At 35.6% G+C, this 19,589-nt stretch overlaps 1 protein-coding gene across 2 annotated transcripts in view; it reads left to right on the forward strand.

Annotated features, from left to right (window-relative positions):
- Positions 1 to 16,827, forward strand: part of LOC129800584 (BAI1-associated protein 3) — a 161,949-nt gene extending 145,122 nt beyond the window's left edge. The window contains exons 7-15 of one of the 2 annotated variants that reach the window (XM_055845074.1): positions 1,937 to 2,138; positions 2,612 to 3,208; positions 3,267 to 3,451; positions 3,564 to 3,615; positions 3,683 to 3,814; positions 7,057 to 7,430; positions 7,486 to 8,326; positions 11,085 to 11,331; positions 15,244 to 16,827. In XM_055845074.1, coding sequence (XP_055701049.1) covers positions 1,937 to 2,138; positions 2,612 to 3,208; positions 3,267 to 3,451; positions 3,564 to 3,615; positions 3,683 to 3,814; positions 7,057 to 7,430; positions 7,486 to 8,326; positions 11,085 to 11,331; positions 15,244 to 15,335 — 2,722 coding nt within the window. In that variant the 3' untranslated portion in view covers positions 15,336 to 16,827. The remainder of the gene's footprint in view (positions 1 to 1,936; positions 2,139 to 2,611; positions 3,209 to 3,266; positions 3,452 to 3,563; positions 3,616 to 3,682; positions 3,815 to 7,056; positions 7,431 to 7,485; positions 8,327 to 11,084; positions 11,332 to 15,243) is intronic. The other variant, XM_055845075.1, reaches the window with a different exon arrangement.
- The last annotated feature ends 2,762 nt before the right edge of the window (positions 16,828 to 19,589 follow it).

Below are 19,589 nucleotides of genomic sequence, written 5' to 3' on the forward strand. Positions count from 1 at the left end.
CGCTATCTAGGCGAATGTTCTACCAAATGAGTTATGAAGGCACTGGTTCTGCTTGTCTTTGCCACTGATCCCAATCAATTGCCATGTGCACTTCAACTCGTAAACTTCAACTGATTTATGAATCACTTCAAATTGCTTATGATCCGTTTGAGGCATAAGGGAAAATACTCTCCCTACGAACGTTCCTGCCTTCGAATAATGTGAAATTCTTTTATTTTTACTAAGAGACTTTCTAATTTAAAAAAAAAACTGAAATGCTCGAATCGTTCGTACTAAGGTTAATTTAAAGTAATGAAGGTTTTAATGAACTTTTTCTTGCAAGAAAGTAGCACAGCCTCCTTGTATGAATCTCCTTCTACAGTTTATTTTAAGCCACGCCCATTTAATTTATAATTTGTTTGGATTTATTCTATCAGTCTATCGTACATGTATTTTCCTAAAATAGCCACATTTTGCTCTCAGCGTGTCACTTCTTTGTATTCCACCCATTTGGAGCCTACGTCTATATGTTTTCCTCATAGCTTGTTGCGAGCGCAACATATTTAAATTTAAAACTGTGGAGTGTGTTGCCCTGCTGAGGCGACGAGGGCGCTAGCGACGAGGAGAGGAGGTAGAAAAATCAGCAGCAGCTGATGAGTAAAAGAGCGCCAATCGGCCTCTTTCACCACTGACCGCCGAGGAGGCAACATCAATCACCTCGCCCATCTCCACCAGCCCAATCCCCAGCAGCAACACCATCATCACCACCAAGCATTGAAGCCACTGAAGCCACCGGGAGCCCCCAAGAACACCAAGCCCAGTGCTGAGCTTTACGGAGTAACCTCTGCCACATCCACCTCTCCCAAATTCCCATCTCAACCTCCGTGGGAGTGTTCTCACCGGAGAACACAGGGGAGTGTGGGACATAGTCCTTGCCCCGAACGTGGGACCTGAAGGAAGGAAGGAACGGAGGGAATAGAAGAGAGGAAAAATAGGAATAACACGGAGTGAAGGGATGTAGGAGAAAAATTGGAGGAATAAAAGATTTTTCCCAACAAGCTCCACCCATAAACATAATTTTTGTCTACCATTTCGGAAGAATAAATAAGTAAGCCCTTATAGCATATAAAAAATTAAAAAGATCGCACGACGCATTTTATAGAAATCTCGAAAAATGAATACCGAAGGATTTTATATGCTATTTTCTCTGTAAAGTTCAAGCTGTAAAATGAACAGAAAAGTTAAAAAAAATATATATATTTTAAAAAATTTGTCTAGATTTTAAAATAAATATTAAAAGAAAATATACAACTCTCAATATAAAAGCCAACTTTGAAACTTTCAATACGATCGCAAAAAGTGTCCAAAATTACAAACAAAGTGTCCAAATTTACAGCCAAGTTGTCCAAAATAAGAGTAAAATTCACCTCTACTTATCAATTCATTTTTAAACGTATTAAAATTAATTTTAGTAAAAAAAGACGATAAATAGCTTGCCAAGTTTCTAAACAACCCTTCTAAAAAGAGAGTAACAAAAAAAGTCAATTGGTATTGAAAATATCACACTTCAAACTTGGAACATCGATGCTTATATGCAGACTGTCCAAAATTATGAGCCCTTACCCTATTTGGTAAAGGAAAAAATTGTGAAAAATATCACAGGGTTTTTTGGTATAAAAATGGTTAAGGGGTATGGCCTATTTATCCAAGCCCCTCCCCGAGTTGATTAGAAGGGCGTAACCTAAATTATAAATTAAGGATCAGTTTAAGTAAATTTACAAAATTACATCAGTAAAGTAATAAGGAATATCGTTTATAATTTATGCAACAATCCAATTTCGATGAAGTAAAAGCACGAATAACCTGTGGCTAAAATTCATCCCTTTCTAGAGGGAAGATATTTGCATGAATGAACTTTTAGGATGAGTGTGAAATTCGTGTGTTGAATATCCACCAGCGACATCGATGACCTGAATACTGATGTCTTCCACCTGGACATTTGGGACCATGACGATGAGAGTTGTGTCCTGGACGCCGTCTCCAGGCTCAATGAGGTGCGTGGTGTGCGTGGTTTGGGACGGTTCTTCAAGCAAGTGTGTCAATCAGCTCGTCAGGGATCCCAGGATGATTTTCTGGGCTGTGTCAATTTTCCCGTGGCGGTAAGTAATTCTTACTGTGTTATCACACTTGCACATTAAAATTTTAATATGATTCACATTAATTGTCGCTGGTGAGAGTCCAAATGAGTAATTTGTGTTTTTGAATCATTTTGTATTCAAAATTTGATCTATTTGTTGATAAAAAGGTAAACTTGGCCCGCAAAATTTGATATACATTGATTTAATAGCATTAATGCGAAAAATTAATGCAATTTTCTCTTTAATTTTTTAATGTGAAAAATGTTTATGCTTTAGGTAAATTTAAACTTATTTCTGCAGACCAAGTCCACTTTTTTATTAATAAATAGAAAAAACCTCAAATATTAAGTGACTCAAAGACACAAATAACATATTTGGACGCTCGCAAGATACAATTAATGTGAATCACATTAAAATTTTAATGTGAAAGTGTGATAACGCCGTTAAGCTTTTGAGTATCCCCATTTGGTGCATTTCCTGGGAAATTTTTAAAGGATGTTCCATCTACGGGACTCGAGGGATGGTTCAAATTGGAAGCACGAAGTCAGCGAAGTACCGTTCAGGGACGAATCAAGCTGAAGATGTGGTTATCAACGAGGGAAGACCGTGGCACTTCGGAGGAGGATAGCTTTGTGGAAGTGCGGAAGCTGGAGAAACTCCACACAGTGTTCATGTCACACGAGTTGTCCACTCATGAACCCACATGGACGTGGAGTGGGGAATTGCCTGGACCAGCTCTGACCATACTCCATCAGATGGCTGTTCAGGGTGATCTGTCGGATTTACAGTGCAGCCTGGCCAGATTTGTGGCAGCTGTTAAACTCAATCGTCGTACTCCGATTGATCCAAAATTCCTGCATCGGCTACTCGTGGAGTCTGACCGACTGTGGAGTCAACCTGGTCAGGAGGCACTCACGAGGGATTCAGAACAGTGGCTGGCGGATGCGATGACGGGTTTTGTGGAGAAGTCTCTCAATCAAGTTCGACGGCATCGAGATGTCTTTCCTGCACTCCATCCACCCTCTCTGGTACGCTTAGAGTTCCTCCTCCGATGTCTCGGCCTATTGGGCTCTATGAAGGCCTTCCGACAGGTGGGATATCCTTAACATACAATTTCTCCAGAGTTTTACTAAACTTTGGATTCTGTAGGTATGTCCCTTCAATAAGGGTGTTCGTGGTGAGATTGTGGCGTCTCTGCGAAAGGGCTCCATTCAGTGGGCTCAGCATGGACTCCGGGAAGCACAGCGTAGTGGGAATCCCATGGTTCACTTCACATCCATCCTCATTGCTGACCTCCAGCTCGGATTAACTTACTACCATGCTCCATTCGATAAGTAAGGGAATAATTCCATTGAGGAAATTGCTAATTTCTTCCTCAATCTCATTAACACTATCTCTCTTCCTCTTTATCTCATCCTCATGATTCTTTTTTCCAATGCCCAATAGCACCAATGGTATCCAGTATTTCAGCATCATCTACAAACAATTCGACGCAATGGTGAGTGATTTTGGAGGGAAGTTACTGGGAAAAGGAGGATTTATTGAATGGGGGGCATTCTTTGCAGTTGGCCGAGGAGGTGACATCGAGAATGGAGACGGGACAGATGCCGGGAACGTCGCTAAATCACTGGACACTGCTCGAGGGGGACAAGGAACCGGCAGATACTCGACCATTTGAACTCTATCTTGCCTTACAGGTATTACAATTTCCTGGAATGTTAGTCTGGAATAGAGCCCTGCATACCCGACCCGACCCGACCTGCGGGTACCCGCATGATTTTTTGCGGGTCGGGCGGGTCACGGATATAACCCTTCAAATTTTCGGGCTTTACACGGTAAAAACTTTTGGACACTGACTAAAATATTGGAACAAGTTTTCCTTGGAACAAATTTTTTTGGAATCAATTTGTACCTAGAGAAGATATTTGTTTGTTCCAAAAAGTTTTCTTTACAGTTTCGTTACAAAATACAGTTACAATTTTGTTAGAGTTTTCTTTTGGAACTGTTTTGATACAGTGGAATGTCTACAAATTTGAGTTGATTTCGTTTTATACAAATTTGTTCCCGAAATTTGGAACAGAATTTGTTGCACTCGGCTGTTTTGTTCCCACTGTCAGGAACAAATTGGTACATATTTTTTATAACAATATTATTCCTACATCTGTAACATATTTGTTTCAAAAATTTTCGATGTCCGTGGACGAGGTAATTTTTGGAACCAAATTGTTACTCATATGGGGAATCTTTTTGTTCCCTTTGTCGGGAACAAATTCGTGTAAGTGATTTCGTCTTACAGTTAAGGCCTATACTTCAGTCGAGATGGATTTCGGCGGTGAAAGTTCGGAACATCAAATAAGAATCAACTTAAGAGTGTTTTATGCAGACGCGTGAATAGCGAAATCATATGCGAGTACTGGCAGCAGGAGGGGGAAGGGAATCTCGAATTAAAAAAGTGTAACCATGTAGCACGAAAATTGCCACAGATTTGGCGTCCTCTTCACTTCGGTGACGGGTGACTGAGTGTGAGAGGAGGGGTCCGCTTTTATATAGACGAACTATTTATTGGTGGAACAAATTCATTACTAATATTGGGTATCTTTTTGTTCCTCCTAGAAGGTACAAATTTGTTCCAAAAATTATAGTGTCCGTGGACGAGCTATAATTTGGAACAAATTCGTTACTAATATTGGGTAACTTTTTGAGTCTCATAAAATGAACAAGATTATGCCAAAAATTATGATGTCCGTGGACGAGCTAATTTTTGGAACAAATACGTGCCGAAATTTTTTACCGTGTACTTAAACATTTATCCGACCCGATTTTTAGGATTTTTTTTTAAAAACATTTGTTTTTAATTGATTAAGCTTTGTCGAAGTTTACAGAAACATAGAAAAACGATATGATAAATCAAAGAACAACTTATGTGATCGGAAGAGTAGGGTAAGTGTGCCAAATTTCGGCATAGTTGCATGCAAGCGCCAAGGTCTCAAATTTTAAATGCAATATTATTAATACAAATTGAATATTTTTATTACTTCTTCTTAAGGACTGTTGCTTGGAACCCTGTATAGAGTTAATCGTCTTTATTTACTTTAAAATCATTCTTAATACATTTTAAAATGAATAAAAATGTAGACATAGCTTTGGTGCCCTATTTCGGCCACCTTCATTCTCATAGTTCCTTGGCCTTCGAGAATTCTTCAAATGTCTTTTTCACGTCATCTCGTTTGTCGAAGCTACATTTTTTGTTATTCTTTTGCATTGTATAATCTCTAGATTATACAATGGCCGAAATTTAGAATATCTAGAATATGGCCGAAATTGCAAACTGGCCGGAATTTGGCACACTTACCCTATATGAATTTAAAAAAGTAATAAAGTGATCTGACGAAGACAAATAATAACATTATATTACATCCAGGAATTACGCACCTGACAGGATTATGCTATTATGCTCATACAATTATGCATATTTGTCTAATATTGGAAATCAATTTGTGAAATCATTATTGAATTACACATTAACATATATATTTTGTGAAGCGCGAAATTGAAAAACACTTTATGCTTATTTTTTTTAAAAAAAACTTAAATTTCTTTTATTGAGGTAAAATTTTTGAATATTGAAGAACTCCGGGTAAAAACCAAAAAGTCCCTTTTATTAATACAGCTTTTTTAGACTTAATCAAACGCAATTACCTCTAGGTGCATAATACCATTTCCCTAAATTTTTATCTGGCGCCAAAATACGCTTATTCCCGGGATAAAGATAGCAAGATATTTTTTCGTATTCCTTTTTAAATATACCACGATCGGACTTCTATCCCAAAACTATATTTTCTGAAATTTAATAGAGGAGTATCAGGAGTATAATTTGTTAAATATATCCTTGAAACATTTTCTCATAAAAAAAAACTCAAATTTACTCTTGTCTAAAAAGATCTTCTCAATTATTAGAAAAACTGATTTTTATTCAATTAAAAATTTGATTCACTGATAATTATATGAAAGTAGACCAGCTATTGTATAGTCCACTAATATCTGGCTCTACAAATTGACCAATACTCGTATTTTTGGTCAAATCCAGCATGTTATGTCATTAAAATTAAATTAGTTTCGTTAAAATTGTGCTCAAAATACGCGCAGATGAAGTATAAAACTGTTAGAATTGCGCTTAAAATGACGCACAGTTCAATCATAAAATGGTTAAAATTGTGCTAAAATCACGCAAAGATTAAGGATAGAAAGAGTAAAAATAGTGCTTAAAAACACGCACAGCTCAATTATAAAACGGTAAATGCGCTTAAAAATCACGCACAGCTCAATCATAAAACGATTAAAATTTTTTATAATTTTATAACTTAACACTTCTTTTCCAATTTTTTAATAACACTTTTTAATTTATTCCAAACAAAATTCAGATGGTTCTTACGAGAAACTTGAACACTTAATTTAAGATTAAGTTGTCTCAAAAATTCCAAAATTTCCTTTCAAATAAAATAAATATAGAAAAATCTTTATACATTCCCGAGATATGGGACTTTCATTTTTGGCATAAATCATAGATTCAGTCATTTCAGTCAGTCATAGATTCCTTTCGATATCTTGCTTTTTTTTCGAAATAATATCAAATTCAAAAATACCTGAAAATATTAAGTTTAGGAGAAAGTGCCCATGCTTTGTACGATCCTAAGCTTTAAAAAAAATGTTTTTAAACTTGTTTTCCAAGTAATTTGCTTTACCAAGTAAATAAGGTAAATGTAAGCTGAAAATTATTCATCAATCTTACAGAATTTTGTTCAAGCTTGAAAAATAAATATATTATTGAAAAAAATAATTTCAATGCGGGTTGAAAAGAATCCAAAACCCCGACCCGTGCAGGACTCTAGTCGGGAACAAAGGAGCAGAAATTCCAGCATATTGGTCTGTTTTTTTTCAGGAATTCTCCTCGCTAAAGCAGCACCTGTCTGTGATGCCACAACCACCGGAAAAGCAGCTATCCCTCCAGAACTACCATGAGTGGTTTGAAGGAGCTGTTCAGCGTTGGCTATCCGTTAGTAAGGCACGTGCCCTGAATCGTGTCAGGGCATCAATTCAGTTGGATCAGATCTGCGAGGGAGAACGAATTGTCCGGCATAGCACTTCGTCCGTGGACACTGCCTCGTGCTTTTATCAATTGCGCGAATTCTGGCGTTTGCTCATGTGGCCAGATCTCAATACAGGGGCACACTTTGAGGCTCAACTTGTGGATGCTGCATGTGCCGCAGCTGTTCACTACGGTGACCTCATCCATCAAGCACTTGCCGACGGAGGGTAAGATCCTGGCCAGTTCTTTTGTTTTTTTGAACTCTCAGGAAACTTGCAACAGCTGTCTGCATTTCAGGTACTATGAACAGTCGGGACCATTTCGCACATCTGACGATATGTGCGTGACTGTGAATAACCTGGAGTACGTCCGACGGTCTCTGTCTGAGTTCCGATCAGACGGAGGAACCCTTCCAGAGAGCACGGATGCACTGCTGGAGTCTAGCTTGCAACAACTGGAAACGCGGGCAGAGAGAGTTCTGGGACGCCTGGGAACTCTGATGCAGGGTCCACTGCAAAAGGCTGTATTCCATCTGGCCTGGTCTCCGGACACTCTACCAACCAATCAGGCTATCGTTCCACTCCTTGAGTACCTGGATGTCCATCTGTCGGCCCTCAATAGTGCCCTTCTGACCAAAAATTTCAATCGGGCTTTGGGTATCGTTTGGAGCACGGTCCTGGGAGAACTGGCCAGGCAGATGGATACTGGTGGGGATGGGGATAGGCCTAGGGTGTTTCATGATCGTCTCTATGAAGCATTGCATTTACTAGTAGACTTTTTCAATGCTGAGGGTTTAGGATTGCCAATCGATGTGCTCCACTGTGAGGCCTACTGGAGGGTTGAACAGAGGCTGCAGTATCACAAAACTGATACTGACCATCTAGTGGATTTGTTCTACATGCAGCGTCTGCAAGAACAACTGACAGCCACATGTCCGGGACCCTATGGGATCTTGGCTGTTAGGGCGTACTTCAATCATGATTCTCTGTGCGTGGAAGTTCTCCACGCTAGAGATATCATACCATTAGATCCCAATGGCTTCAGTGATCCTTTTGTTATTCTTGAACTCTTGCCCAGGCGCGTCTTCTGCCATTGCACCGAACAACAGACCAATGTCCACAAGGTAAGAACCTCATTTGCTTCTAGGGCTTCTAGACTCTAGGTGACTTTCAGGACAATTCAATGCGGTTCCTTTTTATTAGTGAAAAATGAAATTTGATCAGTGAACAAAATCAAATTTGGTCAACAAAAAAACGGTAGGTAGCAAAGAAAATGGGTCCAATTTCCCTAAAGTAAAGACGTCAATTTTATTCAGAAATAAATTCAATTTCTATCAGTAAAAATTGCAATTTTGATCAGCAAAATATCCATATTTGTTATGTAATGGCTCCGGCACATCTTAGATAAGGAAAATTTCATGAAGTCTAATTTCGGATCCCTTTCTTTCTCACATGTTTTGCATATGACTATCTCATTCTTTCGCATACCAAAATCGATTGAGCCAAATTGAATTTGCAGTAATGTTTAAGAGAAGAAGAGTGCGAGAGAATGAGATAGACATATGCAAAACATGTGAAAAAGAAAGGGATTCGAAATTCGACTTCATGAAATTTTCTTGATCTAAAAGGTGTGCCGGAGCCATAAGAAATCAAATTTAATCAATAAATAGATCGATTTTGCTTATTAAAAAATTAATTTTGCTCAGTAAAAATCTTTTTAACGTCAGTAAAAATGTTAAATGGATGCATTTTGGTCAGTAAAAAATTAAATTTGACCAGTTTAGAACGTTTAAAGGAATTAAATCATAACGTAATCTTAATGGCTCCGGCACACCTTTCAGATCAGTAAAATTTCATAAAGTCGAAATTCGAATCTCTTTCTTTCTCAAAAGATTTGCATAAGTCTGTTCCACTCTTTCGGTCTCAAAATTGGAATAGGATAGACTTATGCAAACAATTTGAGATGGAAAAGGATGTGAATTTCGATTTGATGAAATTTTCCTGATCTAAAAGGTGTGCCGGAGCCATTAAGAATACATTATGATTTAATTCCTTTAAACGTTCTAAACTGGTCAAATTTAGTTTTTCACTGACCAAAATGCGTCCATTTAAAATTTTTACTGATCTTAAAACGATTTTTACTGAACAAAATTAATTCTTTAATAAGCAAAATCAATCTAATTATTGATCAAATTTGATTTCTTACATAACAAATATGGATTTTTTGTTGATCAAAATTCAATTTATTTCTGAATAAAATTAACGTCTTTACTGATCTAAATTGGTTTAAAAAGGATTTTAACTTGCTAAGAGTGATTTTTGCTAAAAAAAAATTTATACCATTTACTGACCAAAATAGACTTATTGATTGAATTACATTGTTTGATGAATAAACATAGAATTTTACTGATTAAAATGAGTTTTTTTTTGCTGACCAAAATCGAGTTCTCTAACCAAAGTTAACGTTTTCACTGCTTTAAATTGGCCGCAAAAAAATTTAACTCATCACGGCGGATTTTTGATACGCATAATTTATTCTTTTTATTCACCAAAATCACCGAATCCGAATTTGATTTTTGCTGAATAAATGTGGATTTTTACTGATCAAAATACCTTTTTTGCTACTCAAAATTAATGTTTTAAGGATTTAAATCAGAGGTGTGCAAAAACCGTTGAAACCGAATTAACGTCAAAATAAGTTTGTTATAATAGCGTTTTGACCATTGACGTACATGTTTCATTTGACGTTTATTCGGTTTCAACGGTTCTTGCACGCCTCAAATTTAAATAAAACAAAAATACAATGAACTAGTTAAAGCTGAATTTTAATTAGCAAAATTTAATTTCTTTACTGATCAAAATCGATTTATTTATTGAATAAATTTTATCTTTTGCTGATCGAAATTAAAATTGATTTTTACTGGGTAAAATCAATTGGCCATATTTGTTTCTTTATACCTCTGACACATTTTTTAGATCAGTAAAATTTCATGAAATCAAAATTCGCGGCCCACCTGAGCCATTAGGACAGTAAAACAAAATTGATTTTGATCAGTCAAAAAATATATTTTTGGTATGATAAAAATTCATTTGCTCTTTTAGGAAAAAAATTATCAATAATTTAACCAAATTTGACTAACTAAAATTGATTATTTCAGTGTCCTAAATTGGTTTTTACAGTCAAAATTTAAAATTTATGCACACTTTCTTAATCAGGAAAATTTTACGAAATCAAAATTCACATCCCTGTTTTTCTCACACGTTTTGCATATGTCTATTTCATTCTTTCGCATTCCAAATTCTACTGAGCTAAGTTGATTTCTTGTGAATGTTTAAAAGAAGAAGAAGAGTGTGAAAGAGGGAGATAGACATATGCAAAGTGTATGAGAAAGAAAGGGATTCGAATTTCTACTTAATGAAATTTTCCTGACCTAAGAGTTGTGCCACAATCTTCAAATTGAAAGAAGATTGCACATTTTGAATTCATATCTAAACAATTTAAATTTTTTGTTGACCAAAACTATTTTTACTGACCAAATTTGAAATTTTACCGACGAGTTTTAATCCAAATTCTGCCTATTCAACTAAGAAAAATCTTTATGCCGCTGGCACACCTTTTCAATTGAGTGTATTTCAACCAATTGGAATTTTACCTCTTACTCTTTCAAACTCAAATAAGATATATTTGTCTCTTTCTGTCAAATGAAAATTTCAATTTCAATTTAAATTTGACAGAAAGGGACAGCTACATCTGATTTGAGTTTGAAAGAATAAGAGGTAAAATTTCAATCGATTGAATTTCACTCAATTGAAAAGGTGTGCCAGCACCATTAAATTTTAAATCAAAACTCTACGATGGGGAATTTCTTATAACCCTTCCAGAAAACTCTCAATCCCATCTTCGATGAGTGCTTTGAATTCTCCGTGACGCTGGAGCAGTGTCTCTCGGACGGAGCCATGATAGCTTTCACTGTGATGGATCACGATGTCCTGACGGCCAATGATTTTGCCGGGGAGGCCTTCCTGGCCCTCGGGAATATCCCCGGAGTTGCAGACTACAGCACCAGCGTTGAGAACTTCCATGGACTGAAGCATGTGGATCTGCCGCTGATGCAGCAACATGATAAAAGTAAGTGCAAAAAAAAACCTCCCTCAATTTTTCTCTCATAAATTTTCCATTGGAATTCTTGCACGTGATTCCCAGTCGATTTTTCTTGGTGGTTTTATCGCAATGATTTCGCATCTTTTGTTTGGCAAACACTTCCGCATTCTCTCTTGTTTTCTACTTCCACACACCCTTTTCCTTTTGAGCTTCTTCCGCAATGAAAAGAGCCCCCTTCTCCTTATTTTTTCCCGCGCTTTTCTTCTGGTCCGCTAAAAAAATATTTAGTATAAAAGGGAGGAGTTGGGGACGATGGTGAAAGAGATGCGGGTGTTAAATGTGCTCCACTCGTGAATAATTTATTGTTAGACGCAGCAGGAAAATCTGATTTTCCCAGGGAAAATGTCTAAGAAGGTGGATTTGCATGATTTATTTGCATGCATCCGGCAGTTGGGGAAATATTTTCAAGGCATCAGGAATGTTTTTTCTTACTAAATATTCGCCAGGAGGTTTCTCTGTAGTCCTATACTGGGATTTTATGTAAAGGGCATAATTTTGGTGAAGATGTTTATAACAATTGATTTTCAAAATATTCATAGATAAAGTAAACTTTCAGAAGCTCCAACTAAAAGCTTCTGGAAAATCTTGAATGCTTCCATGAGATTCTGCAGAGAGTATGCAAATGACGGTTAATTTTTAAGTATACACAATTGCTTATGCGATGCTCATGATGATGCTCCAAGTAGCGAGTCACAGAGCGACATAAAATTAAACTTGCAATTTTCTGTTAGTCAAGAAATTATTTAGAAAATTGAAGTTAGGCAAAAGCCTGGAAAAGTTACAATGTACATATGTTATTTAGGGGGAAGTGGGGCACTTTTGAAAGCGGGGCACCTTTGAAATTGGGATTTGTAAATGTGAAGAGTGGAAGAAAAATTGAAATATTTATGTAAAGAAAAAAAAAATGCGATGAATAAACTTATTATTATTATTATTATTATTTTTCACCTATTTTTGAATAAAATTGAGCCTTATCGTTATATAGTTTAGCTGCATAAATAGATTGAAAAGCTAAATTATATAACAATAAGGCTCAATTTTGTTTAAAAATAGGTGAAAAATCCAAATTGGGATTTTTCTCTTATGTTAAAATGGAACTAAGCCATATCATAATGTAATTTAGCTTCTCAATCTGTTTTTGCACCTAAATTATATCACGATAAGGCTCAAATTTATTTAAGAACAGGTGAAAATATCAATTTTAAAGATACCCCACTTACAAAGGTGCCCCACTTCCCCTTACTGAAGAAATAGATTTGAAATGTGAGGTTATGTAAAATCTAACCTTATAATTGAGTGATCAACGAAAATTTCTTTTCTGTCCTACTTAAGAATATATTTTAGCCTAAAGAAATACATTTTCAATAATTCCGGTCTCATTCTGTTATTTAGTCAAAAGTTTAATTCAAGAAAAAAGTTAGGTTATGTTTAGCCTAACATAAAAAAGTAAAGGAATAATTCATCTGGAAGAATTTCTTAATATGGAGCATAGAGAAATTTTTAATCAAAAGACGTGACAAAGAAAGAAACTTATGATAAAATTTTTAATATTGTTAGTAATGTCTAACCTAAAAACTTCGAAATTTTTACAATTTGAAATATTTAGATGTGAAGCCTCCTTCTCTTAATTACAAGAGAAAATAACATTCTCTGTTAGTGTTTTTTTTTGACGAATAACTTAAGTCACTCCAGCCACTGAGGAATGGTTGAAACACGTACCGAAAGCTTTGGAAAAAGCCGATTTTTTCTTAGTTGTCCCATCCCTCGCCGCTTACCAGAATTAATATTGCTAAAATAACATTTTACATTAATCTTACACGTGAGATAACCATCCTTTTTTGAGGTTAAGTCAAGCATAGCCTAGAAAATACTAGAATACACTATTTACTAAAGAAAGAATTAAAATCAATATACACAAAAAATATAGGTATTTTGTGTGTTTTATTCCCCTGAACAAATTAATATTACAGTGCGACTCCAATAGAGTCAACACACTGGTTTTTGTATTTCTGCAATATTCTAAGTTATTAAGTATTGTTATTACTATTTCACTCGTTGAAATATGTCTCAGATTCAAGGGATAACTCATTTCCATTTTTTCTGACAAGGGTTTATGGTTTCTCGGGTTTCGCGATGCAGACATTGGGTTTCTCGGGTTTCGCGATGCAGAAATTGGGTTTCTCGGGTTTCGTGATGAAGACATTGGGTTTCTCGGGTTTCGCGATGCAGAAATTGGGTTTCTCGGGTTTCGCGATGCAGAAATTGGGTTTCTCGGGTTTCGCGATGAAGACATTGGGTTTCTCCGGTTTCGCGATGCAGAAATTGGGTTTCTCGGGTTTCGCGATGCAGAAATTGGGTTTCTCCGGTTTCGCGATGCAGAAATTGGGTTTCTCGGATTTCGCGATGCAGACATTGGGTTTCTCGGGTTTCGCGATGCAAATAGTGGGTTTCTCGGGTTTTACGATGCACTTTTTGGGTTTCGCGATGCAAGTTTTGGGTTTCTCGGGTTTCGCGATGCAATTCTTGGGTTTCTCGGGTTTCGCGATGCAGAAATTGGGTTTCTCGGCTTTCGCGTTGCAGACATTGGGTTTCTCGGGTTTCGCGATGCAGAAATTGGGTTTCTCCGGTTTCGCGATGCAGAAATTGGGTTTCTCGGGTTTCGGGATGCAGAAATTGGGTTTCTCGGGTTTCGCGATGCAGACATTGGGTTTCTCGGGTTTCGCGATGCAGAAATTGGGTTTCCCGGCTTTCGCGTTGCAGACATTGGGTTTCTCGGGTTTCGCGATCCAGAAATTGGGTTTCTCGGGTTTCGCGATGAAGACATTGGGTTTCTCGGGTTTCGCGATGCAGAAATTGGGTTTCTCAGGTTTCGCGATGCAGACATTGGGTTTCTCGGGTTTCGCGATGCAGAAATTGGGTTTCTCGGGTTTCGCGATGCAGAAATTGGGTTTCTCGGGTTTCGCGATGCAGAAATTGGGTTTCTCGGGTTTCGCGATGCAGAAATTGGGTTTCTCGGGTTTCGCGATGCAAAAAGTGGGTTTCTCAGGTTTCGCGAAGCGTTTCTCGGACAATTGACGAGGCTTTCTCAATATGAGTTACCCCTTGCTCAGATTCGTATTTCAGTGATTTATAAATCGGTCCAAATCGGTTGTAAACCGGTTATGAACCGATAAGCAATTTTTGACTGAAAATCAATTTGTAGAATCCTTCGAGTGATTTACAAATCGATTAAGAACTTTCTCTTTTGAGGGATAGTATCTAAGTCACGAGTTCGAGGTTCGAGAAGCCTGGGACGCTGTGTTACCCCTTTTTTACAACTCTAACCATTAAATACTTCACTTAACCTTAACTTCAGACATTTTCTCAGTGATTCTGCGATTTTTTTCGAAATTTCTGAGCTTGAAAAGGTATTTTCAGCTTAAGACTAAATTAGACTATACTTCAAAGTTATGCAAATCGATATTATTTCTTAGGTTTTAATGTTTAGTCTTGATTTGCAATATGAACTGATCAAAAAAGTATTTAAAAAAATTAGTGAGTTAAAAGCTGCTATCCTATTCCTATATGTGTTTGTTTTTTAATGAGCATCTCCAGATTCTCTAGAAAGATTCTCTTTAAATGTGTTTCCTAAAATATGTACGATTTTGAGGTTAGACCCAACATAACCTTAAAATTTTAATTTAACCTTTTTGGTCAAATAAAAGAGAAAATATACCTGTAAGAGCTTAAACTCTTCAATTTATTTCTTCCCAGCACTTTTCAAACATTTATCTCCAAAAAAAAAAATACCAACAATTCTCATAAGAAGATTATGTCATATTTCTCTTGAGATGATTTATTTCCCCAAAATATATTTGCCTTCATCTATCTCTCTTGCAGATCATCCAATTCTGCAGATTCTGGAGTCGAGAATTGGTGACAAACAGGCCGTGGATTTTGTGCGAAAGCAGAAGGCCCGATTGGCGGTGTAATTCTCAACTTGGAAACATCTTGGAAGATACCCTCGAGAAGTGTATGAAAAGGCAGAAGGGAAATAGGAGGGAAAGTACCAAATTTTTGGGAGAGCCCATCAGAGCTCTCCCTCTGAAAAAAAAGGGGAAAAGCCGCTTAAGAACTTCCCATTGGCTCCAGCTTATAAAAGTATATTGTGGGAAATGCTAAAATATTTACAAACTTTTACCTCCAATATCATTTTTCCTGTGATTACCTTTTTGCACATCTCTCGGGAAGTATTTTACCCTAAAATCTTCTTGAAAAGCATAAAATTCGGACGAAAGAAAATTGTTAATATTTTCTAAAAGACACAAGACTATCGAAAAAAATGGAATTAAAATAAATAAAAAAAAAACTGTATATTCGTCTTGCCTTCTCAACTGACACTCTTTTAGCTCTATTATATTTGTGTGATGATAAAAGTCTTTAAATAAAAAAATAAACATTAAACGAGATGGAAAGTTTGTTGTAAAAAAAAATCAGTATATTTGAGCCAAAGAAAAAACTGTAAATTTGTATGAATTTTCTCTTCGAAATCCAACTTAAACTGCGCACATGCTCTTAGAAAATAATTCTTTGAAAAAGAAAAAAAAAACAACAAAGAGGAAAAAATTAATCACACTTTTGCTATCGAATAGAAATCTACCTAATTATCATCTACAGATATTTTCTTATGACTAAAAACCAGAAAAAAAAACAATGAGAAGAAAATCTGGATGAAAAAAAATCACTAACTTAGAAAATATAAAAAAAGAGGGATATAAAAAATAATGGAATCAATTACTAAAATTAATTATTGTACAATTAACTAGATAATAAGAAATATTTATGAATCTCCATCTCCGTCGAGCTTAAATGGCTATTTTTGCGGCTCTATTTTATTTTTTATTTTTAAATACTTTCTTTTACTATTTTATCTCTTTTTTGGGAGGGCACGGTATTTCTTAATAATATATTGAGATAGACTTTTTGGACGCGATACACTTTTTGAGCACAATTCTTACTCAACTTTTTACACAAGAAACAAATCTTATGGAGCGCCACTTTTATGCACATTTTTAACCTTATTCTATTATTTTTCTGAAGGTAGTTTTGCGGAATGTGAGGTTATCATTGACATAACCTAAAAGAATCTGACAGATGTCTCGGATCCTTGCTTTAATGCAGAGATGTGCAAGAACCGTTGAAGCCGAATAAACGTCAAAATAAGTTTGTTCAAGTAGCGTTTTGACCACTGACGTACCAGTTTCTTTTGACGTTTTTTCGGTTTCAAACGGTTCTTGCACACCTCTGCTTTAATGGTATCATATTAGGACTGTTTTTGCCCCATAATTCAAACAAATTTAGGAAATACGACTTGTTTTTTCTTCAGGCTGCATTGCTTTTATTTCTTTTTTTTTCAGTAAAGAGAACTTTGGAAAATTTAAGGTTATGTATGAGCAAATCGCGAAAGAAGAGCACATTCAAAACAAAGAACCCGTCAAATAATATCTGCAGATATCTTTAAGATTTCTGTAGAGAAAATCTACACCTCTACAGAATATCTGCAGATAAATTCTGTAGATATTCTTACGAATTTTATTTGGGCTTGGGACAAAATTCGTCAGAATATTTCGGCAGATTTATGACGAATCTCTGAAGAATTTCTGTAGATATTCTGTAGATTTTTTCTACATTCCAGACTTTCCAGACAAGATGTGTCAGAAGAGATGGAAAAATTTTTCACTAAAGTTTGCAAAATTCAATAGAGTTATATTTTGTGTTATCACGGTGTTTATATAAAATAAAGAATTCTGCGACGCCGTGTTACAAATAGAGAAAAGTGAAGTGAAAACTTTAAACAGAGTGTCGACCAAAATTTCGTGTTTTTGTATCATTCGATTGGCGATTTTTAAGAAATTAGTATTTTTGCTCGCTGTTTTTTTACGTATCTAAAATGTGTACTCGGTAATGCTTGTTAAGCAGAGCATACAATTTTCTTTATAACTTTTACAGTTTCTTCATAAATCAACAATATTTTTGTGAAGTAATGGAGGTTATGCAAATTTTCTAGGGAGAAATTCTGCCGAGAATCTGCAGATTTTCTCTGAATGTACTAGAATATACCGTTAAAATTCAAAAAACCTCCGAGTAAAATCGGCAGGTAGAGCAATGACTTGACGGGAATTCTTATTTACTCTAACCGGAAATCTATTTCAATATTTTAAAACTCTACATTTGCTCTCTTTTAGAATTCAGAAATTGGAATTTAGAAATTCTTTAGGTGGTTAAAATGGATTGTTTCTGAGGTTAGAATTTTGTATATTTTAGTTTCAAAAATTCTCAGATATTCTTTTTTATCGTTCCTAAATTGCGAATAAAAAATAAATCCTCCAAGATTAATTTTCACCTTAATCTAATTTTTAAATTAGAATCTGCTTTCAATTGTTCAGAATTTGAGGTTCATCATTACTTCAAAATGAGTTCTTAGAACATTTTGGAACTTTTAAACTTGAGTTTAGTTCAATCAGAGCAAGAAAAATCGCTGAACTGAGAAGAGATTAAAGAGGTTAGTTAGCACATAACCTAAAGAAATGATTTCATTTCACACAAAAACTAACAATTTTTTCAGCATTTGCATTTGTTGTCTGGAAAACAAATTTTATATATTTTTTCATTGCTGTGAATGGCTTTGAAGGTTAAATAAAAGTTAAATAAAAGATTCTCTAAATCAAACGTGCTTAATAAAAGTCATGTAGTATCGGAAATTTTGTGTTGATAATTTTAATGGAAATTACAGATAGCCATACTGGCAACAATAATCCCGCTCATTTACGGTACCATGATAAATATTTTTGCGCCAAAAAGACATAACAGAAATAAAAACTCATATAGAAATTGTCTTCTTAATATTTTTGTCGGAAGACGGATAGCTGTACACTACACATCCTTTTACTTGTATCTTGCAGAAATACAAAGAAATTGAATGCAAATATTACTTCAAATGGAAAGTTCTTATATCACGCGCAATTCAACTGTGAGAAGGAGATAGAGACACAAATAAGTCACTTGACAAACGTCTAGCGGCGCTGCGGTTGCAAAAAATCTCTAAAATGCGACAAAATATTTTCTTCTCTATTTTATCCTTATTAGCAGGTCGTGTCCCTTCTTGTAATATGTACTTTTGCATTCCTTATTAACCAAAATAGTACTGTACAAAAGGATTTCTCTCAAACCTATCCTAAATTTTGAGACAGCTCAAACGAATATGAGTCTTAAGGCTCAAAATTTCATCCCAATGTTTTTGTTGTAATATCGACAATTATTCACAATTAACCCAAATAACTGTATTCAAATAAATTATTAAAAGGATTTTCTTCTGAAAATAACTTAACTCTAAGGAATTAAACAATTTTCACATTAGAAACCTGTCATTTTCTCTACGTGAATTTTCGCGGCATTTCGAAGAATCCCAACTGGCACCACCAAATTCACTTAGGCTTTTATTTTAGCTCAGGCCTGCTCTAAATCCTTCCCAGAAATTTCTTTAACGTTTTTAATGCTTTTGTGCAACGTTTCATTAAAAAATCTCATCATAAATCCCTTTTTTAATCCAAATTGAATGATTTTGGACGTTTTAAAAAGACTTAAGCCAAGTAAAAACCTCATGCTTTTTTTGTAAATTGTTAAATATTGTGACGTGAGAGCAAGGGGCAACGACCCATCCAAAATTATCTCAAAACGACATATCCTAATCTCCCTTGATCTCATGTACCGTCGTTGCGGGTGACTTTGCACTCGGGGGGTGACTTTGCACTCTGCTGTCCGTAAGACTTTCATAAATTCTAGCACTTATTGATGGTCTTCGCCGATCTGGTCTACCATGTCAAAGTATATAGGGATATGTTATGTACCAAGTAAGATACAATGATCCTCAAAAGGATTCTTGTAGTTTTAGTAATAGTCAATGCAATGCTTATATAGGTATTTTGTCAAAAAACAACTCCGCGAAAAAGTTATCTGAAGATGCGATTCCAAAATCGATTTCAGAGAAGTAAATTGCCCAAATCTATTCTAAATTTATCTGGCTAGAATAATCCACTTCGATTTTGTTCATTATTTTTAGTAAATTCCTTTTTTTCACTATAGTCTTCCTAAGAACGCATGATTTATATAATATTATAAAATTGCATATAATGGACTTTCTTAAGCTTTATTATAGAAGTATTTGACCAAAAATTATCCAATTTTTT

Source organism: Phlebotomus papatasi, chromosome 2 (genome assembly GCF_024763615.1).
Source record: "Phlebotomus papatasi isolate M1 chromosome 2, Ppap_2.1, whole genome shotgun sequence".
In the NCBI taxonomy this organism is placed as follows: Eukaryota; Metazoa; Arthropoda; class Insecta; order Diptera; family Psychodidae; genus Phlebotomus; species Phlebotomus papatasi.